This window comes from Mercenaria mercenaria, chromosome 19 (assembly GCF_021730395.1).
Source record: "Mercenaria mercenaria strain notata chromosome 19, MADL_Memer_1, whole genome shotgun sequence".
Taxonomy (NCBI): domain Eukaryota; kingdom Metazoa; phylum Mollusca; class Bivalvia; order Venerida; family Veneridae; genus Mercenaria; species Mercenaria mercenaria.
The window spans coordinates 10,989,090-11,014,211 of NC_069379.1; the positions used below are offsets into that span (position 1 = coordinate 10,989,090).

General features: G+C 32.9%; 1 protein-coding gene across 2 annotated transcripts in view; it reads left to right on the forward strand.

The window, feature by feature from the left end:
- Positions 1-4,074: 4,074 nt before the first annotated feature.
- LOC123542418 (cell death abnormality protein 1-like) overlaps positions 4,075-25,122 on the forward strand; it is a 28,454-nt gene continuing 7,406 nt past the window's right edge. The window contains exons 1-5 of one of the 2 annotated variants that reach the window (XM_053532090.1): positions 4,075-4,171; positions 6,855-7,880; positions 8,473-8,572; positions 9,602-9,699; positions 10,789-12,154. In XM_053532090.1, the coding sequence (XP_053388065.1) occupies positions 4,123-4,171; positions 6,855-7,880; positions 8,473-8,572; positions 9,602-9,699; positions 10,789-10,889 (1,374 nt within the window). In that variant the 5' untranslated portion in view covers positions 4,075-4,122 and the 3' untranslated portion in view covers positions 10,890-12,154. Of the gene's footprint in view, positions 4,172-6,854; positions 7,881-8,472; positions 8,573-9,601; positions 9,700-10,788; positions 12,155-25,122 lie in introns of those variants that run through there. The other variant, XM_053532091.1, reaches the window with a different exon arrangement.

Below are 25,122 nucleotides of genomic sequence, written 5' to 3' on the forward strand. Positions count from 1 at the left end.
TGTCATCGTTGCCTACGAGTCCCAGGTTCATAAAATTGAACACATTGAATCTGAAATGATTTCGGCCTTTATATCGGATTACGTGGAGGATAAGTAGTTGGCAATTACTTGCAGACTACAGGTTAGTAGAATAGAATAGAATAGAATTCACAACCACTGGTAAGATTAACTGCCTATCTTTACATTGAAAAACGGCGTTAACCCCTTGACCCATCCAACTACCCACCATCACCGAAAAAAGAAGAATAAACAAAGGATCTTTTTATAGATTATCTCATGAATCTCAAGTGTAAAGCGTTTTCTTCTGAAGTGATCTACTCCCGGGTTACATGAAGACTTCAAAGTGTTTACTGTCTGATAGACATTACCTTTAACATTAGTTTTTAACATTGTAATATTACAACATAACTCATTAAGTTACGTTTCGACAAAATATACGTTTGTTTGTCAGAGACAATAAAAGATGAACAACCCTCACACCACTTGCAATGAGTTAAATTGAGCTCTATTGTACATAAAGATCGAAGCAGTACAAAATCCCAAAAGGACTAAAACATTGTTTGTTAAAAAAACTTAATTAAACTAACAGGATATATGTCAACTGCAGATTTAGCCATAGGAAAATATATAGATTGGTATACTTTTCATACTACAAATGTTAGATAGTATTGTTATTCTTTTAAGAAAAATACCCAATATTTTCCTGAAATCTCTCTTGGTTTGGTTTTAGCAAACAATATTATCAACCTGTTGACATATTTTACTGCCTGATGTACTACAAATCATATGCACATTTCTTTTAATCACAGCTGCCAAGTGATATGCACTTGTCTGAATTGAAAGTTACATCCTCGTACAATTTAGAGCTCATTGATACTAGTGTCTTTAATTACCGAAACCGGAAACAAACTATATGTCACACTGTTTCTGTTGAACACTTGCAAATATACTCATGCGCAATTGTTCTGTTCCTTTTAGTGCAGCCATATGGTGACCTAATTTCATAAAATCGTGCTAACTAGGTGATACAACGTGTTTATATATAAGAAAATATATAAGACTACCATTTTAAAAATGGCCGCCAAAATCCATTTTTATTTTTTTTTCCCAATAAAAGCTCATTATTTACACAGTATGATATTTAGGGTTACATACTGTATTTGTAGACATATATTGGATGTTACTGTGTTATCAAAATGACTGTTAAAAGTAAAATGGCCGCCAAAATGTGAATAAAAAGTACTGACTTATTTCAAGAACCGAACCATCATTATACTGTAAATTAAGAACATATTGATAATAAATATGAGTTTTAGATAGTTATAATTAAAAACAAATCTTGTCATACCTATATGAGAAAGCTTTTAAAGACGTAGAACCATTTCGGCAACAGACACAACACACTATGTCATGTAATTTGTAAAGAACGTTGAACACTTTACTGAGCAATCTATACACATATTTGATTTCTACCAAATAATGTTTTATTATCAATATATCTTGCAAATGCAAATAGTACATTTTTATTACGTAAGTATCAGCCGTTGCCATTATTACCACCACATTGACATATACCTTTGCAGATGAGGTAATATTTGCCTTTTCAAAAGCATGACTGTGTGAAATATAGACATCAAATATCAAGCCATACTCATCTCCATCCCAAATGTCTAGAAATCCACTGTTTGCATTAGAGGAGGGGAGAGGGGGGGGGGGGGGGGGGGGGGGGGGGGGGATTATATAGGTACTTTGGTAGCTTAGTGGTAGAGCGTCCGACTCAAGTGATAGAGTGTCCGCTTCAAGTGCGAGAGGTCGTGGGTTCGATCCGAATCCGCGTCATGCAATTTGACATATGGCGTCAAAAATGGTACCAGTAGTTCCCTTGCTTTGCGCTCAGCATTACACGGAACTCTGACTCGTTGTGATGGATTCCATCAGGAATGAGGTAAGAGCGATTAATTATAGAACTTGCTTCACAATTGACCTAAAATAAGATTAGTATAGACTGAACCATAAGTACGTCCTTTATGCTGACAGATGTCAATGGTGTAAGGGATGATGGTGCGCAAAAACGAATATATTTATTTTGTCTTTAATCTACCCAGGTTTTAATTATAATAATTGGATGAATTCGCTTGGTAATTTTTCATTTTGAACGAAATTCCAGATATTTGCCATATGTCATATTCCTATCACGCCGACCCGCCCAGCATACGATGCCATATAGCGTACATGTAGGTTCTCTATAAAAACATCAAAATATTAACAAGTTTGTATAAATCGTTACCATGAAACAGCAGTAGTAGAACCATTGGCCTTGCTTAAGCCTTAGCCTGCTAAATTTCTACAATGGACTGGTCCATCTTTCAATCTGGACAGTACCATTAACTATTAATAGGGTTGCTTGCCAGAAAGGGGATCAGTGCCATGATCAGCCTGCAGGAATGTATGTAAGAATTCTACCACCCAAGTTAGTTTTCCATCCAACAGTGGCTAGAAGCACATGATCTGAAGTTAGCGAATTGAACAATTAGCAATAAATGCACACTTTAAGTGTTAAAAGATGTTTGAACTATAATAATGAATAGGATGTTAAACACTTAATGTACTTGATGTATAATTATAGCGCGGAGATATGTTCTGATACATTACATATAATATCGACTTAATGCTTTCAGAAGATGCAGAAAAATAGACACTTAACTTTGCACCAGGAAGAATAAGGCAAACCGTTACTTTTAGCACGTAGAGGTAAACGTCGCAGTCTTCTTCATAATATTGAACTAGCTTTATGGTTTTCTTTAAATAAAGACAAGTAATTTATTCAGTTCTGCAGCGATCTTTTGTTGGGCGTATATTTCTCAAAAAGGCATATAAAGAAAATAAGGTAAGTATTTAATCTGATTTTAATCATATGATAATATTATGATTATAGACTGTAGTGGTTGTGTGTGTTTTTGATATCTCAAATTGTGATTGTACAAAAATGCTGCGTACTATAAATGAAATTCGCATATTATAATATCTAAGTTAGTCGACAGTATCCGAAATGATATTAAGCTCGTATTAAATTCATGTTTTGTGGAATGATTTAAATAATTATTAACTAGCAGACCACAACGTTTAGACATGCCTTATGCTGAATCATTGACAACAGTATCGCTTATATTGAGAGGCTAACTAAGGGAACGGGAAATACTGGTCTCTTTATTCAGCTGGTCAATATTGCCTTGACTGACTTACTGCCTATTGCCATTCAATAAAATAGCAGGTTTTAAAACAAATTTGGCTTGTTATCATAGATTGACGACATCTTACAAAAGTGACTGTTGTATACAAACATATTTTATTTCTATCGAGGCATTAAGTATAGTCAAACGTGCTCGAGGGACAATTTCTTTTTGGGAAAAACATACTTTTAGAGCCGCATTTTTGCACTGTTAAAGAACTGTACTAAGGGTGCAGACAGACCAGTATTTGGCATTCCTTTAGGCGGCCTCTAAATGTAAATGGCACTATAATTAATTGTTCAGCAATATGCATGGCTAACCCTTGTAATCTACCAGAATCTAGGAGCTACTTGACCCCCGTCTAAAGTGTTATAATTGAATATCTAGGACTCTAGAGGTCAACAATCCGTAGACTATGTTTCTAGCCTTTTCAGTTTACCCAGCATTTGCACAAGAAGAAATAAATCCTTTGAACATGACAGCTTAAACAGAAAATATCTCAGCAAATATGTACCGAATATATTACGAAAATGTAATTGTTTGGTCAATCTGTCCTATGGGAATACATGTTCCTATTAAAACAGTGAGGTATGTATAAATATTGCATTTCATACTAACACTGTTTCATTAGTAATCATAGAATGCAGTTCGATGAAGCATAGCTGATAAGCTGATATCATGCTCAGCTGATATCAAATGCCTCGTAAATAGTCGTGTATAACAACATGCACACACACTGATACAACCTTTGATTTTGTATGTATAATGAAAAAGTTTAATTAGACAAGTTTGAATAGACTTGTGTAGACTTTTGAATGCAATGCAACTTTTTATACATTTTATCGTCGTGTTCTTTTTCAGGGTGTCACTGAAGCATTAACTGCTGTTCAGAATGTCACTGGTTTTTGTCTCCATCTTAGCGTTATGCCTTTGTCAAACAGGTATGCATTAAAAACGGCTACTCAAAGTTTGCAATATGACTTACTGTGTCATGGTCCATCCGTCTATACCTAAGGTTTTAAGTCGTTTAAGAAATACTTAATACCACTCTTAGGCTATTGAATTTTAAGTCTTATATCAAGGTTGGATTTCCATTGGAGATAATTTAAAACGTGATTTTCTAATCATGTTTGCCCAAAGCATAATATTTAAACATACTTTGCCTAAGGCTTGATATAGGTATAAAATCTATTGTATAATATTTGTTCAGAGTTTTGAAATATCACAATCAAAATAATACATCTATCAAATATAATGTAAAACATGCGTCTTCTTTTATGTATAAACTGTTATTATAAATAAACTGGCGAATTCAGTGAATTGACGGTATATTGGTTTCACCCTTGAAAATGTATTCTCTGCCCACAGAATACACTTTAATACCATTTAGTTTCTGTCTCAATGAAAGATTTCCATTCCTTACTAAATTACTGAACGAAAACTATTTTTCCGAACGAAAACTATTTTTCCAAACAATGGCCACTACCTAATTCATTTTACGATCTCAATCCGATTTTTAAAAAAAATAAAATCTGGAAAGCAGATCCCTCGGAAGTCACAATAGATAATAATTGAAACTCATTTAGTAACAGTTACAATGAAATGAACCTTAAAAGTCAAACGATTATACAGCAGTTAGTATACTTCAGTTTAGTTGGTCAATAATTTCAATATCAACGTGAAAATTTCGTATAAGGTGTGTAATTTCACTAATGACACCATATTAATGGATGCCGATGACTTAACGTCAAAAATTACACAAACATCGATATAGTCTTCAAATTTACTCGATAAAACAAAGAAAATTTGTATCATTTTATAAGTAAAAGTGAATATGCGACAATAACAATTAGCTTTGCATCGAGAAATATGCACTCATTTTCTTGTTGAAATCGTGCAAAATATCCACTGCAGAACTGCAAATTTCTCGGTACAATTCTAATGATCTATTAATGAACATTTGCAGTATGATATCCGATGACAGAATAAGATCTTATTTTATTGCGTTGAAAAGTGTAAGGTTTGCATCAAAATTGTTTAATCTCTCAGAAGACACTACTTTCCAAGGAGCGACCAGCACCAAGTTACACTCATTTTTGACTTTAGGGGTTACCTTATTGAAACAGTCACGGTTCAATGAATATATGTAAATTTATCATCGTTGTTTGTTTTATTTACTGATTATTAAGCAGTACTTCTAGGTTTCACTGAAAAACAGGTAAAACAGTGTTAACAACAACAACAACGACAACAATAAAAATTGTGGAGATAGAAATGTTGATTTCTTATTACTCATTACTAATTTCAACCAGATTCAAATAGTATCACTTGTAAAACATATGCTGCAGACAGAGGTCAGTGCTGGGCAAGTCCATTAAAAATTCCAGTAAATGTTTCAGCTGATAAATTTTATTTTACTCATTACGTAAGTTCTGACTTATTTAATTCAGTCATGAACCATTGCTGGATAGCAGTTAATCAAAAGTTGTAAAGTAAAACTTATGAGCGCAATAACGTAATTGAATTTTCATTTTTACAAAGGAACTGAAATTACCCGAGAGCATTAACTAGAAATCATCTTTTTTGAGTATCCCTCTCAGTCTCAATTTTATGTGGATTGTTACATTTTCTGGTCCTTTTGGATAGTGAAGTACACTCATTTTTACCTTCATGGTGACAGAATTCGGCTAAAGCCGGTGCCAGTGGGATGTGACGTATTTCAGTACCTCTCATGAACAGGCTCAATAAAACCGAGTCTTCTATTGGGTTGTTTGGTTGCGTTCTATGCTTTTAAAGGATCTTTTCACAGATTTTATGAACTATCGCAACAGCAGTCCTCACGTGCCGTGTGGCGGCTGTAAAAAGACTCCCCGGACTCGGTGTTGTTACATTTTCTTGGCCTTTGGGGTCATGGAATATATTTATTTTACCATGATAGAATTCCGATGCCTGGGGTCCCGGTGTTGCACATTTCATTACCACTCATGAACATTCTCAATCAAACCATGTCTGCTTTTATATTGTTTGGTTGTGTTCTATGCTTCCAAAGGATCTTTTCATAGATTGTATTGTTTATTCTGCGCTTAACCTTATGATAAATCTGTTTCTTTGTGGATATTATGCAGCTCTCAAAATGAATATTATAGAGAGCAAAACCAAATGTTTTTATCATTGTCCAATTTTCAGACGAGGCTAATTTGGACGTAATTTGAGATTGAAATGAAACGAAAGTGATATTTTCGTTACGAGCATGATTAATGTATACCATGATTTTGTCTTAAAATATGAATCAGTGATAAATATTCAACGCTCACTTTAAAAATGTATTAGTCAATACATTTTTGTTTTATTTTGATACATATTTACATTCCACACTTGCTTGTCAGATTGTGCTGTCTGTTGATCCTTTGGCTTTGTTTTGTTAAAATCAAGGATAAATATCCAGCTCCTAAAGCGCAGCCTCTCCACACCGCAACCCATCACACAGACACCAATTATGAAATGCCTTCAATAATTGATTGACCAACACAAACCAATTTAGTGAATATTTCAACACGACTTTTTTTCTCATATTTTGTGAAAGTCTGCTTACTTTGGATTGTTTTATTTTCAATGCCTTTTCAGTTCAGACTGTGTACCCTGGATGTGAAAACTGTGGCTGTTGCGTTGACGGAGAATGTAGTTTCCAAAAAGGAAAAACTGATTATTGCAACAAAGGATGTATTGATGGTTTCTATGGAAACAGGTGCTACATCAACTGTCCTTGTAATTGTGCAGCATGTGCAAGAAATGCACGGTATATAAATGGTGTGAAGACACATGAGTGTACTAAATGTCCTGACGGAAAGTATTCAAATACTTCCAGAAAATGTTGTTCTTTGTCCTGTCCAAATACCTGCATAACGTGCATCTCAGGAACAGTATGTACGGAATGCGAATCCCCTTATTTTAATTACGGAGCTGTAACAAACTGTTCTATGCTTTGTCCAACAAACTGCGAATCGTGTTCAGAATCGGAGACGTGTCTGGCCTGTAAAGATGGGTATCATAACCCAGCGTCTGGGTGTAGAAACACGTGTCCTTCCAGTTGCCAGTCATGTTCATCCAGGCAAAACTGTAACAGATGCAGAACTGGATTCTATAACGGAAGGAAATTAGATATACCCACAAACCTATTTCATAACAACTGTAGATATGCATGTAGGAGCTCTTGTGAAGATTGTTCGTCCCACAACTTGTGCTCATCTTGTGTTAATGGGAAGTACGGCAATTACTGTGAAAATAACTGCTCTACAGGATGCATGTATGGAAAATGTGATAAGAGTACCGGGAATTGTGAATGTAAAAATGGCTTCACAGGACAACAATGTAATGAATGCGTAAATGGAAAATATGGCATACATTGTAATAATGAATGTTCCTCAGTTTGTAAGAACAAGGTATGCCATAAGTCAAACGGTCAATGTGTAGAATGTGTAACGAATTACTTTACAAATGAATATTGCAGTAGTTGTATCAGTGGCAGATATGGAAGTAACTGTACCTTAAAATGTCCGAATAACTGTAGTTTGTGTGAGCGATACAGTGGAAACTGTTCTAATGGGTGCAATGAACAGCATGTTGGAGATACACGTGATAATTACAAAACCGGTAAATATGTAGAACATTGTTCTTCCGATTGTCTTTTAAATTTTCAAAACAGGCATTGTAACCCAGACAGTGGATTCTGTCGAATAAAGTGTAACGCTTCAAATGGCCATTGCTTACATGGCTGTCAGGACGGATTCTTGGATCAGACATGTGAGAGGAGTCGCAGCAATAACTGCGTAAAAGCCAAGTGTCACCAGTCTACTGGGCTATGTCTTATGGGTTGTATCGACGGATTTCAGGGGAAATTATGCTCAGCAGATAATGTTCCTTGCTTAATGTACAAAAATATCAATAATTTAGTCGTACCTATTTTCAAATCCGCGTATATTTTGCGTGTATCTTATTGATTTTGTTTGCGAAATGATTTATCAAAATTCCTGTAATATTTTCTTCATTTAAAGAAGTCTTAAGTAAAAAAGACACATAAACTCGATATCTCTATATAAATGTCAGGGTCCGGTGAGTATGTATCAAATAATTGTGTCCCCTTAAAAATATCCTGAAAATATATTACTTTTTAACAAATACTACATGATTTCACACAAGCTTAAAAGGGTTCTAAGATTGCACTTATTGTATAAATAAATTTCAGAAAAGTCAAGCTCGTGGAATGTTATATTGTCACACATAGGTTCGGCTTTTGGTGGGATGATGTTTGCCAGTTTGGTAGGAGTTGTGTTGTTTCTGCGAAGGTATGAGGCTTTTGCGCATGATAAGATGTGAAATTGTTGTAATGTTTGTTCCTTTGGGATCAGGAAGAATACTGAATCAATTTTACTGTAAAAGAATTCCACATAAGCCGGAGGGGTGGATCATATTTCGACTCAAGAACAGTCTCCATTAAACCGAGTCTGATATTATTTTTCTTATTTGCGTTATACGTTTCCTAAGGATCTTCTCACTTCTTTTATCATTTTGTATTAATTCTTTAATAATTCTTTAATAATTTTAAGTTTAAATACTATGCACTGTAATTTAAATGCTAATCTGTTACATGGCAGTAGAATATCGTTTTCGATAGCTGGACCATATCTCATACCAAAATGCAATTTGAGATTCATAAAACTGAATAAGAAATGATCAGAATCATATGCAGATTAAGGATAACATGGTGTAATAGCCATATTTCATATCTTGTAACTGGATGGTAATATTTAAATGAAACTTGTTCACTTTAAAGTTATTCAAAATTAAAAAATTTTCACCGAGAATTTTTTCAAATTTTATCATTTTTTTTGGGGGGAGATAATCGGTATTGAAGTTAACATTGATGCCTATGGGAAATATATAATTTCTTTTATTATGAAAATCTGAAAGCTGCATTATATGATTCTGATATAAAGATCAAAAAGAAATCATTTTTTTCTAGTTTTCAGGGAAGATAACTCATGAAAAACCAAAATTATCAGGGGAGGTAATCTAAAGGAAATTTTTGAGAACTTCTGTCACTATATAACCTGTCAATATGCAACTTATTTCTATCGTTTGACATTTTTAAAGCTTACATTATCGAGTTGTATGTACGCTTTTGGTGAAATTGAGGCCTATTACACCATGTTATCCTTAACTGTCTCTGTATATCCAGTGTAACATTTTGATACTCGCCTATATGTATGTCTTTCACCTTAACGTGTATTTTTATCAGTTGTTTTGAAGATTTTGTTGTATTTTACATATTTTATAGCATGTTTTCTTTAATTCAAATGCGTCTTTTTTCACAGATGGATTAAAAAGAAATGGCAGCGATCTCAACAACTAGATACAGCTGATACAGTTTCCCAGAGGGCAAATCGATCGGACAGATCAATACCACTTTCAGGTAAATGTGACATTTATTATTGTTATCAGTTATGATTTATTGTTATTATTTTAATTGATTATTATTATTATTTTTATTATTATTGTTGTTGTTATTATACAATGTTCGAATCAACACCGATTAGGCAATTGATCTATCGTTCTTTGTTGACAATGTCATTTTACCTTTCAAAACAATATGTTATTTAGTTCTTTGTTTTTATAAAACAGTCCACGACCATGTAGTTATCACTCCATACCAATTTCTAGGTATAGAATGTAGTTTTATGGTCAAATTACATATCTGCGTGCGTGTTAAAAAGATTTTACACCAAGGTCAGCAATAGAAAAGGATAGAACAAATCAAAATTCGTTTTATAAGCTTCATTGTAGTTCACCTTACATTGTCATGGGACAAAAAAAAATGTAATATAGAAGCTCTATCTAAAACAGTAAAGGTAAATGTCTTTGTAAACGCCGCTTATTAAGTATTGATCATGGTTTTAGAGTTATTGTAAAATCATTAATGAAAATTAATGTACCTTTAGAAGATTGTATCGCTCCTGTCAAAGTAATAATGATAAAAGTATAAAGTCAAACTTTTAAGAGACCAGATCAAACTCCCTGATTAATTTTGGTTTTCCGTAATTCTAAACAGCAGTTAAGTTATGTAACAGTCGTAAGAGATTACTCTAACGACTGAACCTCTAATGTCAGAAACAACGCTTTCTTGTTTGTTGGTGCAATTAGTACTTTAGAGCAAGCCAAAACGCTTTTTGACCTCCAGTGCCCTTTACAAAATGTAAGCGTCCCTTCCAAGGCGGCTTCCCCACTGTACCTGTTTATATATCATGTAAATTGTCTTGAATGTTTGTTGTATTACTCCCCCTGTCTCCTGACTTTTTCGTCCAAATAATGTATACATCTCCAGCTCAACCTTACACTAGTCTTTAATATCGTTAATGAATCTTGTTACACTCCCGTTTTGTAGATGACCTGCTTTGTGGGAAGTTGTTGCGGATTTGTTTATTTTTTGCTAAAACCATCTGCCCTTATATCCCTGCATATTGTTCAAAACGCTGTTTAGCAATAATGTCGACTTTTCTTTTAGATTTACATCAATACCAGTCATTTGATCCAAGTGGACGAGAGAACAGGAACGAATACAGTACCATAGTTGTTACACAAAATGTATATGAGAATACAGTATAACCCTGAATTGAAAGATAATCGAATATAGTAATCAGTACAAAACTGCATATACATACAGATTCACTATAAACAGAAATTACGCACAGATTGTTGATGTTTTGCATTCTACCAAGGATAGGAAGATATATGCATTTCGGATTTAATAGATATAAAATGTCAAACTGTTCTGTGTTTAAGCATTTCTAGTTGCACCTAGTCATTTCTTAGTTTTGTGAAGAGGTACGCAATGTAATGTACACCAAGCATATTTTACCTGCAACTTCTTTTACTATACATTTTACATCAGTTTTGTGATCATGTACGCTAAGAAAATACGCTAAGTTGTGATAATTTAAGTCACACAAGAGATTTACATTTCGTCTTTTCAAAGTACTTGAAATGCAGCTAAATTAGAAAACACCACTGGGACATAATTAGAGTAAGGTTTGTCTCAGACTAGCCACTAGACTGATACTTAAGAATTTGTCACGAAATTTCATAATTTATTTTATGTAATAGCGACACATGCTAGTCTGTTTTAGTGTTTCTTCTCTGAGAAGTGATTATAATATTTTCGTGTGATATTGGACAGAGGATATAGACTGGCTTAATTTACAACTCTTAACACAAAAAATAATATAATCATAGTCTGGGAGCTCGTCTAGGATTATCTATACACGTTGATAGTTCTGTTCGTCTACGAAGGGTACATCGCCAGAGTTATTTCCGGCCTTCTCTGGTATTATATTCATAGAGAGCCATTTGCGCATTGAACCAACATTTATGTACGAAGAATGCCGAAATATATAATCACACGGAAATTTCCGCGTGTCATTTGGGGCCACAATTCGGGGCCACAATCTTAATGTAAAACAGAATTCTTTCCAGTTCTTGTAATAACTTATTTTATTATATACCTAAGTATATAAATTCTGTCAAAAATACAGCTTGCATTTTACAAAGAAATACGAACAGCCTGAAAAAATCCCGTAATGTATCTTCCAAAATCACGGATTGTGCCTTCCGTATTGTATGTTGCCGGACTTACTTTCAATAGTATGTATGGGCTGACTTAATTATATAAATAGCGCACATAAAAACATCACTCATTTTTTTAACAACAACAAGCATTTAAGATTTCGTTCGACTACATATGATCAAACAAAAAGATGGAAATATGTAATAAAAGGGGCATTACAACAGAAGCTAGATCTGGGATTTTGTGTTCGGCTCTCGTGGATTTTGCAAGGACGGATCACACTCGGCGCATGCGCGGCTCGTGCGAACCGATGTAGCAAAATCGATTCCAGGAGAATACAGTATCCCGGATTGTTTTTGAAACAAGAGGCAAATTTGAAAAAAAAAATAAAGAAGTATACGAAATATGACTTTTCTCCAGTATGCATAATTTTATGAAATAAACATAATTTTCATATTTTGCAGTATTCATACATGCAAGTCCTACGTAATTGGCCAATAGCTGAAAAAGTACTTACGGTTACTTATTGTTTTGACATTGTATAAGATGTTTGCATATCTTTTAGGTCCTAATTTCATGTAAAATGTGTATTTAAAGATGATTTTATTGCTAGCGGCTTGGTAGCATATGTATAAATAACTAGGATAAAAATGTATAGATTTAGCTGGTCATTACGTATGTCACATAGTTCATTGTCTACATTTTAACTAATTATACAATTATGCCTATTGAATATAAATAACTGAGCCGTGCCATGAGAAAACCAACATAGTGCGTTTACGACCAGCATGGATGTAGACCAGCCTGCGCTTCCGCACAGTCTGGTCAGGATCCATGCTGTTCGCTTTCAAAACCTATTGCAATCAGAGAAACTGTTAGCGAACAGCATGGATCCTGACCAGACTGCGCGCAAAGCCACTATATAATTTCTCATGACGCGGCTCATATTTTTTTATTTTATTTTATTTTCAATGTATATATGTTTAAATGACATTGAGGGCACTTCGTTAAAAGTGGCTTAGATGGAATAGATATACAAATATTCAAAGTGTCTTGCTACTCTTATTTTTGCAATATTCTCATTTTTCCGAATTCTGCTAATGAATTACGAGACAGTTTGAATTTATTAAAAATTATTGTAATACATGGGCCATCCAAAAGAAAGATTATGATTTTTAAGAGCGAAGGTACGGTACCCGCAAACCTTGCGTTTTATTATAGTAATAGTGAGATAGAAATTGTCAATCAGTTTACCTATTTGGGCATTATATTGTCAACTGGAGGGTCATTTAATGCAGATAAAATCACTTAAACGGGTCAGGCACAGAAAGCATTTTTTTTTCAACTGAGACACACATGTACAAGTTTACTTATATAAGTACAAATTAGATCTATTTGACAAATTAGTGTCACCAGTTTTGAATTGTTGTAGTCATCGTGAAGTTATTGGTTTTGATTATGAAAGAATAAGTTTTACTATTTTGCAAAAAGTTATTAGGAGTAAATAAAACGGCACAAAATCATTTTATGTATATGGAGAATTAGGACCTATCAACCATTGCAATCGTATAATATATTACAGTATTAGGTAAAGTTGTTACACGGTAATGATAGAAAATATGTATATAAAGTTTATCAATTGCTGAGAGGTGATTTTGAAAATACCCCAAATAAGGTTAATATGTGATCTTCTGTTAAAGTGTTACTATGTTCACTAGGTTTCTATGATGAATGGTTACAACAAAATGTTAGTGATGTAAATACCTTTCTATTTGTTTTAAAACAAAGACTTATATATAAGTTTAGTCAAAATTGGCATAGTCGATTAGAAGATTCATCAAGGACACTGTTTTTTAGGATTATATGTAGATTTGAGGTTCAAGACTATTTAAATGTCATATATTGACAAATATTTAAAGCTTTGTCAAGATTAAAAGTTTCTAATGGAATCTGGCCGATGGACAAAGCCAGTAAATTTTTTTTTTTGCTTTGGGTTTAACGCCGTTTTTCAACAGTATTGCAGTTATGTAACGGCGGGCAGTTAACCTAACCAGTGTTCCTGGGTTCTGTACTAGTACAAGTAAAACCTGTTTTCCGCAAGAAAGAGCCAAATTTCCCACACGAATGAATCAGATGTATTTTATTAAATCGTCACGGAGAACATACACCGTGCCCGGGGATCGACCCCGCGAACCTTAGATCTGCTCTATCCCTATTCAGCTAAGCGGGCGGGTAAAGCCAGTAAGTACAATGATAACAAATCTAGGATAGATCCTAGTATAACTAAATCGGAGAGCCGAATTGGAACAATTTTTTAATGCAAGTCAGATTAAAAATCTTGGTTAATAAACATACTATGCTTTTGCATTAAGAAATGAAATAGTTTAAGGCACGAATAACACTTGATCATCTATGTGTAGATATGTAGTGAATGATTTCACATTTCTTTATACTTTCACGTTATCATTATGTGATTTATATAAAGCTTGATATAATGTTTTCGAGTTTGTAGAACGGGAATGTTTATTCAATGAATATACATAACACTAGAGACCGCGATCAATCTTACAGTTCGTTTCGGTAAGGCTGATAGTCAACGGTTTGAAAATTGTTTAAATGATCAGTAAATTTATCTTTATTGACCGAATTCTTTTTTGTATTCCACTTTTCTCCATCAATCTTTCTCTTTTTTTTCTGGTAAGGTTGTTGGTAGTAGCCTATTCTATATATACTCATGAAATGTGGCTTGGAAAAAAACATATTCTGCGTTAGAATACCAATGAAATACATGTATGTGTCAAACTATCATCATTGAGTTGTAAATAATTACGTATTTGAAATTCATTATTTGATAAATGATCGATTTAGGTAAACTATATTTCAAACTATCAATTATAGCATAAATCACCTGCTTAGTCACCTGCGTACATTCATGAGTGGAATAATATTGACGGTAAAATGCTTTGAGTGCGAGGTTGTATGTAATGCATTAGTTATATAAATATATTTTTGTCATGTTTTGTATATATTTACAAACTGAGAATGGAATGAAATTTAATTTGAAACCAAAATGCCGTTTGTGTGTTTTTTTGTTTGTTTTTTTTTTTCTTACTTTATAAAGAGTTCAATAACTTCTTTCAGGTTCGTCATAAGAAAGAGCAAACCGATAATTTTCTTTTTCTAAGATTTTTTTATGAATTTTAGGCTCTTAGCTGGTCTTGGATCTTCAATTTACCAAACGGTTACAGAAATAGCCACACTCAATAAACGCAGCCATCTACATAACACTCAACATGCAAAGAAGAGTTATACCACGAAAAAATGTAAACAAAAGTTGGATTGAGCACATGTATCCACAAACACAAATAAGTGCAACACGCCAATCTGAAATACAGCTATATCCCCGCCACTGTTATGGATAGTGAAAGGGTTGATGGCATTGGGTGGAAGCATTGACGTTGTTAAGTATATTTTATGGTTTATGTATGAATTTGAAAATCCTTCTAGTGGTTTAGGAAATACAGAGCGGACATAAAATGGAAGGTTCAAACCTTTAACCTTGCGTTGTGTCCTTGACCTTGAGCCAACATGGCTGACTCATGAGTTCTGTTTTGATGAGGTGATCATGAAAATACTTGTAGATGAAGTGACATTTGACCCAAGTTTCATGAAAATCATTCAAGTGGTCTAGGAGATACAGAGCTCAAACCTTTGACTTTCTGTTGTGACCTTGACCCTGAGCCGACATTGCTGACTCATCAATTCTGCACATTGTCTTGATGAGATGATAAAGAAAATCCTTCAAGTGGTTAAGGAGATACAGAGCGGACACAATACATTTCGGACGGAAGGAAGGACAGAAGGACGGAAGGAGACCTTTCATATACCCCAACCCCACCACTCGTGGCGGAGGCTAAAAATAGAAACCGACATACACATACATGAAAAAAAGAACACAGCAGGGCACCGCCTTGCAACAGTGCCTGGCAAATCCCACCGCTGGGGTGGTATACTGAGTATACTGGCGCTAAACATCAATCTTTAACAGCAACCGTTTTCCAATATAGCAAGGTATTGCAAATAAATTAACTCCCCGCCAGATGAATCCTGAAACGGTTATGACAGGAATCGTATTATAAAACACAGATATGCTCATGTTAAAATATTTGAATTAAAACCCATGACTTCAGTACTAAGAGAGACATTAATAAGGACGCGATGAAACAGGACAGGACTGAACTAACCCACCTTAGGGGATTTAAGAGCTAATCCATCGCACATGTAAAAGATGATCAACTGTTAAAAAGAAGAAATACTAAACAAGAAATGTGCTTCTGAAAAAAAGGGAATCTTCCAATATTCCGTTTGATAACTCAATAAATAAGGCCGGAGTTGTCTTTGCCTAAGAATTATCCGAAGTTTTAAAGTATATTTCTTTAACAATCAGCTGCAATGTTACTTGTCAAAAAAGTGTCTTTGGATTACGTTAAGATTTTAATACTTGTGCATGGTCAAAATATAAAGTGAAACAGCTTTGTAAAAGAAGCAAAATAGAGTTCATGAGTTATTGATCCTGTGCAATGTTGTCAGTTTATCACAGTGAATATGAGTTTATAGTTTTCAATCCATTCCTAGACGTTGTTACTGAGATACCAGCTTACATATACAAACTTAACCAGATCAGGACGCCGACGCCAACGGACTTTGAATATTGAGCTAAAACCGGTACAGCAAGGAATATCATTCATGCAGGTACATACCTGTTGTGACTGCAAGTGTAGGTGCAACACTAACACTTCCGGTAACTGGCTTTTGTTTCATGTCACATCGTGTATAACACGGGTCTCCTGAGCAGCAGTTAAAACAGGTTTCGTTTGTACGGTGAAATGTACTAGCCGTTGACACTTTGTCACACACCTATTTAAAGTTCAGCTAGTATATTTTAGTTTAGTCTATATCAGCTTACTTTTGTTCGATCGTACTTGAAGCTTATTGGATTATCTCCAGAATATTCAATTTTTGAAAAAGAAAAGAACTAGGTCTAGTGTCGTATGAGAATATGTGATTGTGATCTTTGCAAGGCTCAAATCCACACATTATGGGGTGAACGGCCGGCGATCATCTAGACATTTTAGTATGCTATTATATCAAAACATCAATAGTTTGTTGTACTGCCAGTACTGCCATGAAGACTGCCTATGAAAAACAAACCATCTTCTTTAAGGAGGTAGGTTACCTTCATATTTGTATGTGCGCATGTCCAACCGGAAGCTAACGTGACGATTTACGACGACGTTTACGACAAACTAAATGTGATTGTATATCCATTCTTCTGAAAACAAATCATGAACCTGTCTTCGATCTGATGCTTTATGGTTTAATAATGCAGAAATAATGAATAAATTGCCGCAGAAACGCTTCAAAACAATGTTGCCTTAAAATGACGTCATTGATGTCATGACGTTACGTGTCAGTTACCGCGCAAAATTAATAGCTTTTATCTTGAAAGTACGTAATTCTGTGCATTTTCTTTATTTTAACTAATTTCAAATAACCATTATTTGCTGAAATATTTTTATGAGTCTTTTGCTTTGAATAATAATCAATATTTTGCTTCTTTTATGTAGTTATATTGAAATGTTATGCGGAATGTAAGAAAATGGATGATGATAAGCAATGTTATTTGGAATATAGTTGGGTGAAAGGTTACTTGTTACAGCCATTTTCAAATAAAAAATCTAGCTACTTATGTACTAAAACTAAGATCTAAAATTGTTCAAATTTCAGTAGAGAATTGTGGTTTCTTGAATTGAATTGATGTTCCCAGGGAAACGAAGCCCGTGACCTGTGACTAATGAAAATTTTTTAAAAGCGTTTGACACTGGCCCTTTTTAAGAAACACGCTTCGGCTCTTTTTTTTCATTTAAAAATATCCTGAGAAAATAGCAGATATCTTTTTCCATGAAATTCCGAAAAGGGGTTAATGCTGAAAGTATTTAAGCTGTAAAATTTTTTTAATAAATGCAAATAACACGAAAATATAACTACGTTAAAAATAAATGTTTTAAAGCAACAACTAGAAAGATAATTTATTAAATATTTTTTTATAAAAATTACGTCAAAAAGAAAGATAAAAGCTTTTTAAACATCTTGTTGCCATGGTTACTTTAAACTTTGAAAATAGGGTCCGTAAAGTGTTGGTTTTTTTGCAATAATTTTTCCAATATTCCTGTTGGTCATTAACAATGGCATGGCCGTCAAAAACCCCTTTTTTTAACATATTTTTTAAAAAAATGAGGAAAATGCGTTCATGGAAACCGAGCCCCCGACATATACTTTTAAAACTTTATTGAAACTAACGTGCATATTATAAAATTTCATTAGCGATTCTAGGATTCAAAAAATTAAATACATAAAAAAGTGTTAAATATCCATTTTTTCCTTCCTTCTTTTTTAAAATATAAATACCTTTGGGGGAGGGTATGTTCTTCAAACCTGGGATAAAAAATGGGAAACTTGAAGGGCAGAGAACAAAAAATTAGATTGTACAGTAAAACTTTTAAATATTACCACAAAAAATAAAAAAAGAATGGGGAAAAAATAATTTTGGGAATTTTTAAAACCCCTTTTAACAAGGTAACCTACCTCCTTAAGAGATTGGTTGCATTCTATGCATCCAAAGATTATTCTTAGATCTTTCTTGGTTTTCAGATTGTATCTTTTTTTGGTCCTTTTTGGGATCACGAATTTAATTAAATTAACTTTTTTAAAAGAATTTCAGTGGGAAGGGAGTTTGAGGGTTTTTTTGGCCTTTTCATTACTCTCTCGTGAAGGAATGGACCCCTAATTTTTTTCCATGGAGAAAAGATATTTCGATATTGCTAAAATTTTTTAAAACAATTACAAATAATTTCCATGAAAATGGAGAAAATTGAAAAAAATAATGTTATTGGGGCTTTTTTTTTTGTTTTTGCACCATTGAAACACGTTCTCAATTTTCCTGCTTTTCAAAGTTTTTTGTATTTCATTTTTTTTTTCATTAGGGTTTTAATTGCGGATGTTCTATCGCATTGTTAATAAACCACTATTTTTTCATGAAAATATTTTTATTTTATTCTAGGGGAAAAAATTTTAAAATTCACTTTTTCTTTTCTTTAAAAAGGTATAAAAATTATTTTTTATGTGGATTTACTTCAATTTGGGGTTTTTGGTTTAAAAAACGCTTCCTTTTTGATTTTATTTAGTATGGTTTATAGAGTCAGATTATTCGATTGTCGCTTTTTCACCACCCTGTAAAATTTTAAAATCCGGTATTTATGACACAAAAAGGGGTTTTTACAATGAAAAAAAGTAAATAGAGGAAAATCCCGCTTTTTAAATTGACTTTGCGTAAGGGGGTGTTGAAATTTATAATTTACAGGGTTATAAATTTTTTGCTTTTAATAATTTGTTTCTTGTTTTTACCCTTGTTTTCCCCTTTTTATTTTTGCTAAAATTTAAATCATTTTTTTTTTTAAAAACCCCTTGTAATTTTTTTTCCTTATGTTTTTTTGTTGGGGTTGTTGTGGGTTTTGGGGAAAAGGGGGGGTTATTTTTTTTATTTTTTTCCCAAATTTTAAACTTTTTTTTTTTAAAACTATTTAACAAACCCCATAATCATACTAACTAAATCTATATTTTTTTTTCCTCCTTAATTATTTTTTATTAAATTCATTTTTAATAATTTCCCCAAAATACAGGGGGCTTTTTTATTCAACCCCTTTAAAATAAAAAAAATTTGAAAATTAAATTTTTTTTTTTCCTAAAAAATTAAATTTATTGGTTTTTAAAAAAATTTTTCGGGATAATTTAAAATTTTTCAAAAAACATTCATCCAGGTCTACTCATTCAAAAATATAATTACATTTAAAAATCAAAACTGGTTTGTAATCTTATTATCTCTTTATAAAGAATTTTCATTTTTCCAAAAAAATATACCCTACTTATTAGGGAAATCAATTAAAACCCCCCCCCCCCCAAACAAAAAATAAAATAAATGCCCTTTATATTATCAAAAATATACTCTTTACTCCTTTTTCTATAAAATTTTCTTCTATAAAACTTTTTAAAAACCCCATTTTATCAAATAATTATTTTATTTTATAATTGAACCCATTGGGTTTCTAGGAAATTTTAAACCCTAATCACTAATCCCCTTAATATAAAAATTTTTTTATTTTATAAACCCCATAAATAACAATACCTTTTTATATTACTTATCTTTATACCCCCAAGAAACCCTTTTTAAAAAAATATGACCGAATTTTTAAAAACCAAATTAAAATCCAATATTTAAGAAAAATTTTTTATCAAACTCCCAAAACTACCCCAATAAAAACCTCACACCCATCCATAATCCCTTCCCTATTAAAATAACCTAATTTTTAATCCAAAATAATAAAAACCAAATCAAAACCAATTTTAAAAACAAAATACAATCAAAATTTATTAAAAAAATCTAAATTTTTTTAAAACTTTTTTTCCCTAAAACCATTAACAACCGAAAACAAAAAAATCACTATTTTTTTCCTTTTAACAAATTTAAAACAAATTTAAATTTACATAAACATACTAATAAAAAAAAACACTTCATTTTTAAACCCTTTGTGTATTTAAATTTGATTAGGTATTTGGATGATACACTTTGTTGCTATTTAAAGGCCGAAAACGAAACTTAACCTTGCACCGGAAAAGTTAAAGATAAATTTTATTTTAAGCGCATGGCAATTGAAGCGGTTGATTCATAATAATGAAAAAATTGTTTTGAGCGGGTTTCCCAATGTTCTGTTTTTTTTTTTTTCAAAAGGTAATAATTTTTTTGGGTCGCATCTTTTTCTAAAAAAAGCTTTTAAGAAGAAAAATATTTAGTTCTTTATCATTGTTTTGTGAAAATAATTTAATAGAATACAAAAAATGAAAGGGAAATAACAGGCGCCCGACACGGTAAAAGAATGTTTTGTTTGGCCGTTCTGGCGATAGTGGAAAGAAAGAAACCGTCCCGCCCTCTAACCCCGGGTTGAGCAGAACTCAACATTTGGCAACGTAAGGGAGGGGGAAATAGTACTCCCTTAATTCAACTGGTCAAAATTATTCTGACAATTATACCAAACACTATAAAATTAAATGGGGGGGTTAAAACAAAATTTTTGGCCTTTTTTTAAATTTGACGCAACTACAAAATTTTTTTTGTATTTGAAACAAAAAAAATTTTACTTTTTGGAACCCTTTAACTGTGTGGAATGCGAAAGAAACTAGGTGGGAATGATTTTCTAAAATTTATCAAAAAGAAAATTCTAGGGTGACAAAAGTAGGGAAACGCTGAGAGACAATTTTTTTATAACCTTTCTTAAGGAAACCATTTTTTCAGTTCATTTTTTTGTTTTGAAATACTAAATTATCTTTTTAAAGGACGCTTTTTGTCTCCATTTGGGTGGCCTCTCATGTAGACGTCTGCAGTTACGGTCGCTAAAGGATGAAAACCCGTGCATTTGACTAAGCTAGGTTTCCCGGCCCCCCAAATTTACCATTTGATATTGGGGCTCAGAGGCCCCCTTTCCCTAGCCAATTTTTTCAAAATTGGTTTACGGGGACTTCACAATAGTAATATAAAAGGGGATACCTCGAGGATAACGAGGTTTTTGTCTTAAATAACGATTTGTTATGTAAAAACCCCATATATGGCCTTTTTTTTCCGTTATTTCAATGCGTGATCTTATCTGATTGTCTTAATATTTAAAACACTGGTTGGAAATACCAGGATGAGTAAGTGTTACGTATCCGTTTTCGAACAACCGCTGTCTATCTTTATTTTGTTTCATACTCGCATTATTGTTGGCAAATGCATTCGACTGTAAATTGGAATAAAATACAAAATACGAAAAACTGACGACATTTTTTAGCGACAGTGGGTCCTGAGAAGAGGGGGTTAAATATTTAAAAAAAAATAATGTCTAACCAAAAAACCCCCTTTTCCCTTTTCAGTAAATTAACTATGACTTGTTTTTTTTAAAAGGGGTCAAAGGGCAGAGTGTTGCTACTGGGGGTAAACCTTTTCCCCAAAAACTGTTGTTTATGGAAAAAAGGAAAAATGTGTACTTAAATAATTTTTAATTTACATGGACTTAACGGCAAATAATGGGATCATATATTTGGTTAATTTGTCTGGCTTCTAAATATTCTGTGAAAAAAGTTACAAAGTGCGTATGACAATGGCTGTTCTACCCGGGTCGCGATCAAAGCCGTTTTCGTTATGTTACCAGTGTGACGGAATAGTCATTTTAAAACCCCTCGATTGCACCCTTTTGGAAATTCAGATTTGTTTTTGTTGGTCTGTGTTGTAGGGCCCTGCGAATAAGATATTTTTTTAAGGTCGACTGATAGTATTGACCTTCTTGCTGTTTTGACTTTTAGGCGCCCGTGTTTGGTTTCCAATTGTCACCTGGATTAGTTTTTGCATACCACTAAAGTCAGGGTGATTCAAAACCCAAACTTTTTTTTCATCTTTAATTGCTATTTTAGCCGCCCTGAATTTTTTTTGGGAGTTAAAAGATATAGTGGTTTTAACTTAAAAACATCGATTACGTGTGCACACAATATTAAATTTTTTTGCTTGTTTCTATGCTTATTTAGATAGATCCCAAACTGCGATCATTACACGGTTTTTCTATGACAAAAGGGGGCCCGGACAACGACTTTTCCTTAAGTGGCGATTGTGCTTCCCGATCTGGCTATCAAAAAGATATAAATTAAAACAAAAATACCCCATTTTCGACTGTTAAAACACTTTTCGTTTCTGAACTTCACAAATACAAGAAAGCAATTTTTTTGCAAAGGGCTTAAAAAGTCGATGGGATCATATAAAAATTAAAGTTCTTTTCAAAATGTTGGTTTTGGGAAAAAAGAAAAGATTCCTTCCCGCTTAACGACTCCGGGAAGCAATTTCCGGTAAAGTACCGTTAAATGCTGTGAAGGCCCATTTTTAAGTCATAGGAATATTTTAAATGTTTAACGGAAAATTTATTTTGTTTTTCTGTTTTTTTCTATATGAGATTTTGGTTTAACTTAATAAATACGTTTGGAAATCTGAAATTTCGAGCCGTTTTTTAATTACCACCCAGAAGTTTTGATAAAAAAAATTAAAGTTGGTCTTTGTAATCTTGTTTTCCCTTGCCCCCAAAAACGCAGCCTGAACAAACAGGAAATAAAAAAATAAATCAAATTCATGGGTTCACTCTCAAAAAATTGTGTATAAGTACTATCGATATTACTTTATGTCTCTTTTTCTGTCGGCGGTTTGATGTGGTTTTTATCTTTTTTCTTGTTAATTTGAGGTTGATTTTTACATTTCGAAATTATACGAAATAAATGATGTGGGTATGAAGTTTTAATAGATAGCCGACCGTGTTTAATTGCATTGAATTATAACTTCTTTTTTATTTTGTTTTACTGCTTGCATGTGTACATGTTCAGCTGACGAAACAAAAGCGTCCTATCTGTAACCGTTATAATCACAGCTTCTTTCTTTGGGGTTTGAAAAAGTAACAAGGCACAAACACAAATCCCTTGAACTGCATGCAGCAAGTTAGCCCTTTTAAAAAACAAAACACCTCTCAATTTTGCGGGCGTTACTCACTGATTCAAAACGCCTTTTGTATTTACTATTAGACATGTTTTTATCGTTATTTATATAGGAACCGTAAAATTTTAAAAAGAAATGCTTGAAATATCCGCCGGTCCGTTTTCATCTATTATTGTGGGAAAGACTCGAGTGTTCTCGAAGATACAAACACTGTGAAAATATCAAGTAGGAGATAATCAAAACTGGTCATTTTTTTGGGTATTTATGTGATTCGCGTGATTCCCCCCCGTGTTTAAAATGGGGTGGGGTATCATGCCCGTGTTACGGCGGGGGTATTCCAGTGAGGCGCACTATAAAGTTGGGGGGATTTTTGCTACTGCTACAAGTTGACCCGTCGTTTATTGATGAAAATTGTTTTAAAAAAAACGTTAAACCCGAACCAACACACACACCACCGTGTTTAAGGTTTTAGTTTACCCAAACTCTGCACGAGTAATAAAAACTTTTCTCAAACAGCCACACGAGTTTAGTGTAAATTTTTTTCTCTTGAAAAAAACTCAGAAATAGTTCCGAATTTATTTATGAAATCGATTTTTTTGGTTAATCAGTAATGACATAATGTGATATGGGAATAAAAGTTCTTATATGTTAAAACGGTAAGATAGGTATAAATATTTATTTCAAACTAAAACCCGCTTGATTAGTAATCATAGAATGCAATAAAAAATACAAAAATTTAATATGAAGCATTTCTGTTAAACTTATTTGAAAGACCTCGAAAATGGTCTTTGCATTATAACAAAATGCCACAATGATACAAACTTTTATTTTGTATGTATATTATAAATGGGTTAAAAAACTATTTTTTCCAACTTTTGTGAAATTTTTAAAGAAAGAACTTTTTTTATGACATCTTTTCGAAAAACAAAAATGCCGTTTTAATACTCATCAGTAGGTAAGACTTTTTTTTGTTGTTTCGACTTGCTTATATATCTTAACATGTCATGTTCTTTTTTGGGGTTTTCATTTAACAATGTAGCATTAAAATGTGTGCAAATTCATTGTTTTTTTTTCGCCGTCTAGTGTTTTGTTTGGCAAACAGGTTTTATTTAATACAGCACATAAAATTGCAATGCTTATGTACCATGGGCCATTCGTTGGGGTTTTAAGGTTGTTAAAAAACTTAGTCCATTCTTTTGCTATTGAATTTTTTAAATCTTATTTTTTGTTGTACTAAAAATTGGATTTACACTGGAGACAATTTAAAAAAGTGATTTTCTATTAATGTTTGGCTAAAGCATAATATTTTAACAAATTTGCTAAGGGTTGATATAGGTTAAAACCTATTGTAAATTTTTGTTCAGAGTTTTTAATACAATCAAAATAAATTTTTCTTCAAATATAAATGTAAAAAAATGAGTTTTCGTTTATGTTAAATTTTAAATAAACTAGCGAATTCAGTGACTTGATATCCCCCGCCAAACGGGATATAGGTTTCACCCTTGACAAAGCATTCTCTGCCTTTAAGAAAAAAATGAAATGCAAATTTTAAATTTTTGTCTCGTAGAAGCTTCCCCTTCCTTTCTAAAACTGAACGAAAAATTTTTTCTTATCTAATAACAAAGACCTTGGTCCCCGCTCCTTAATGAAAAATGAAA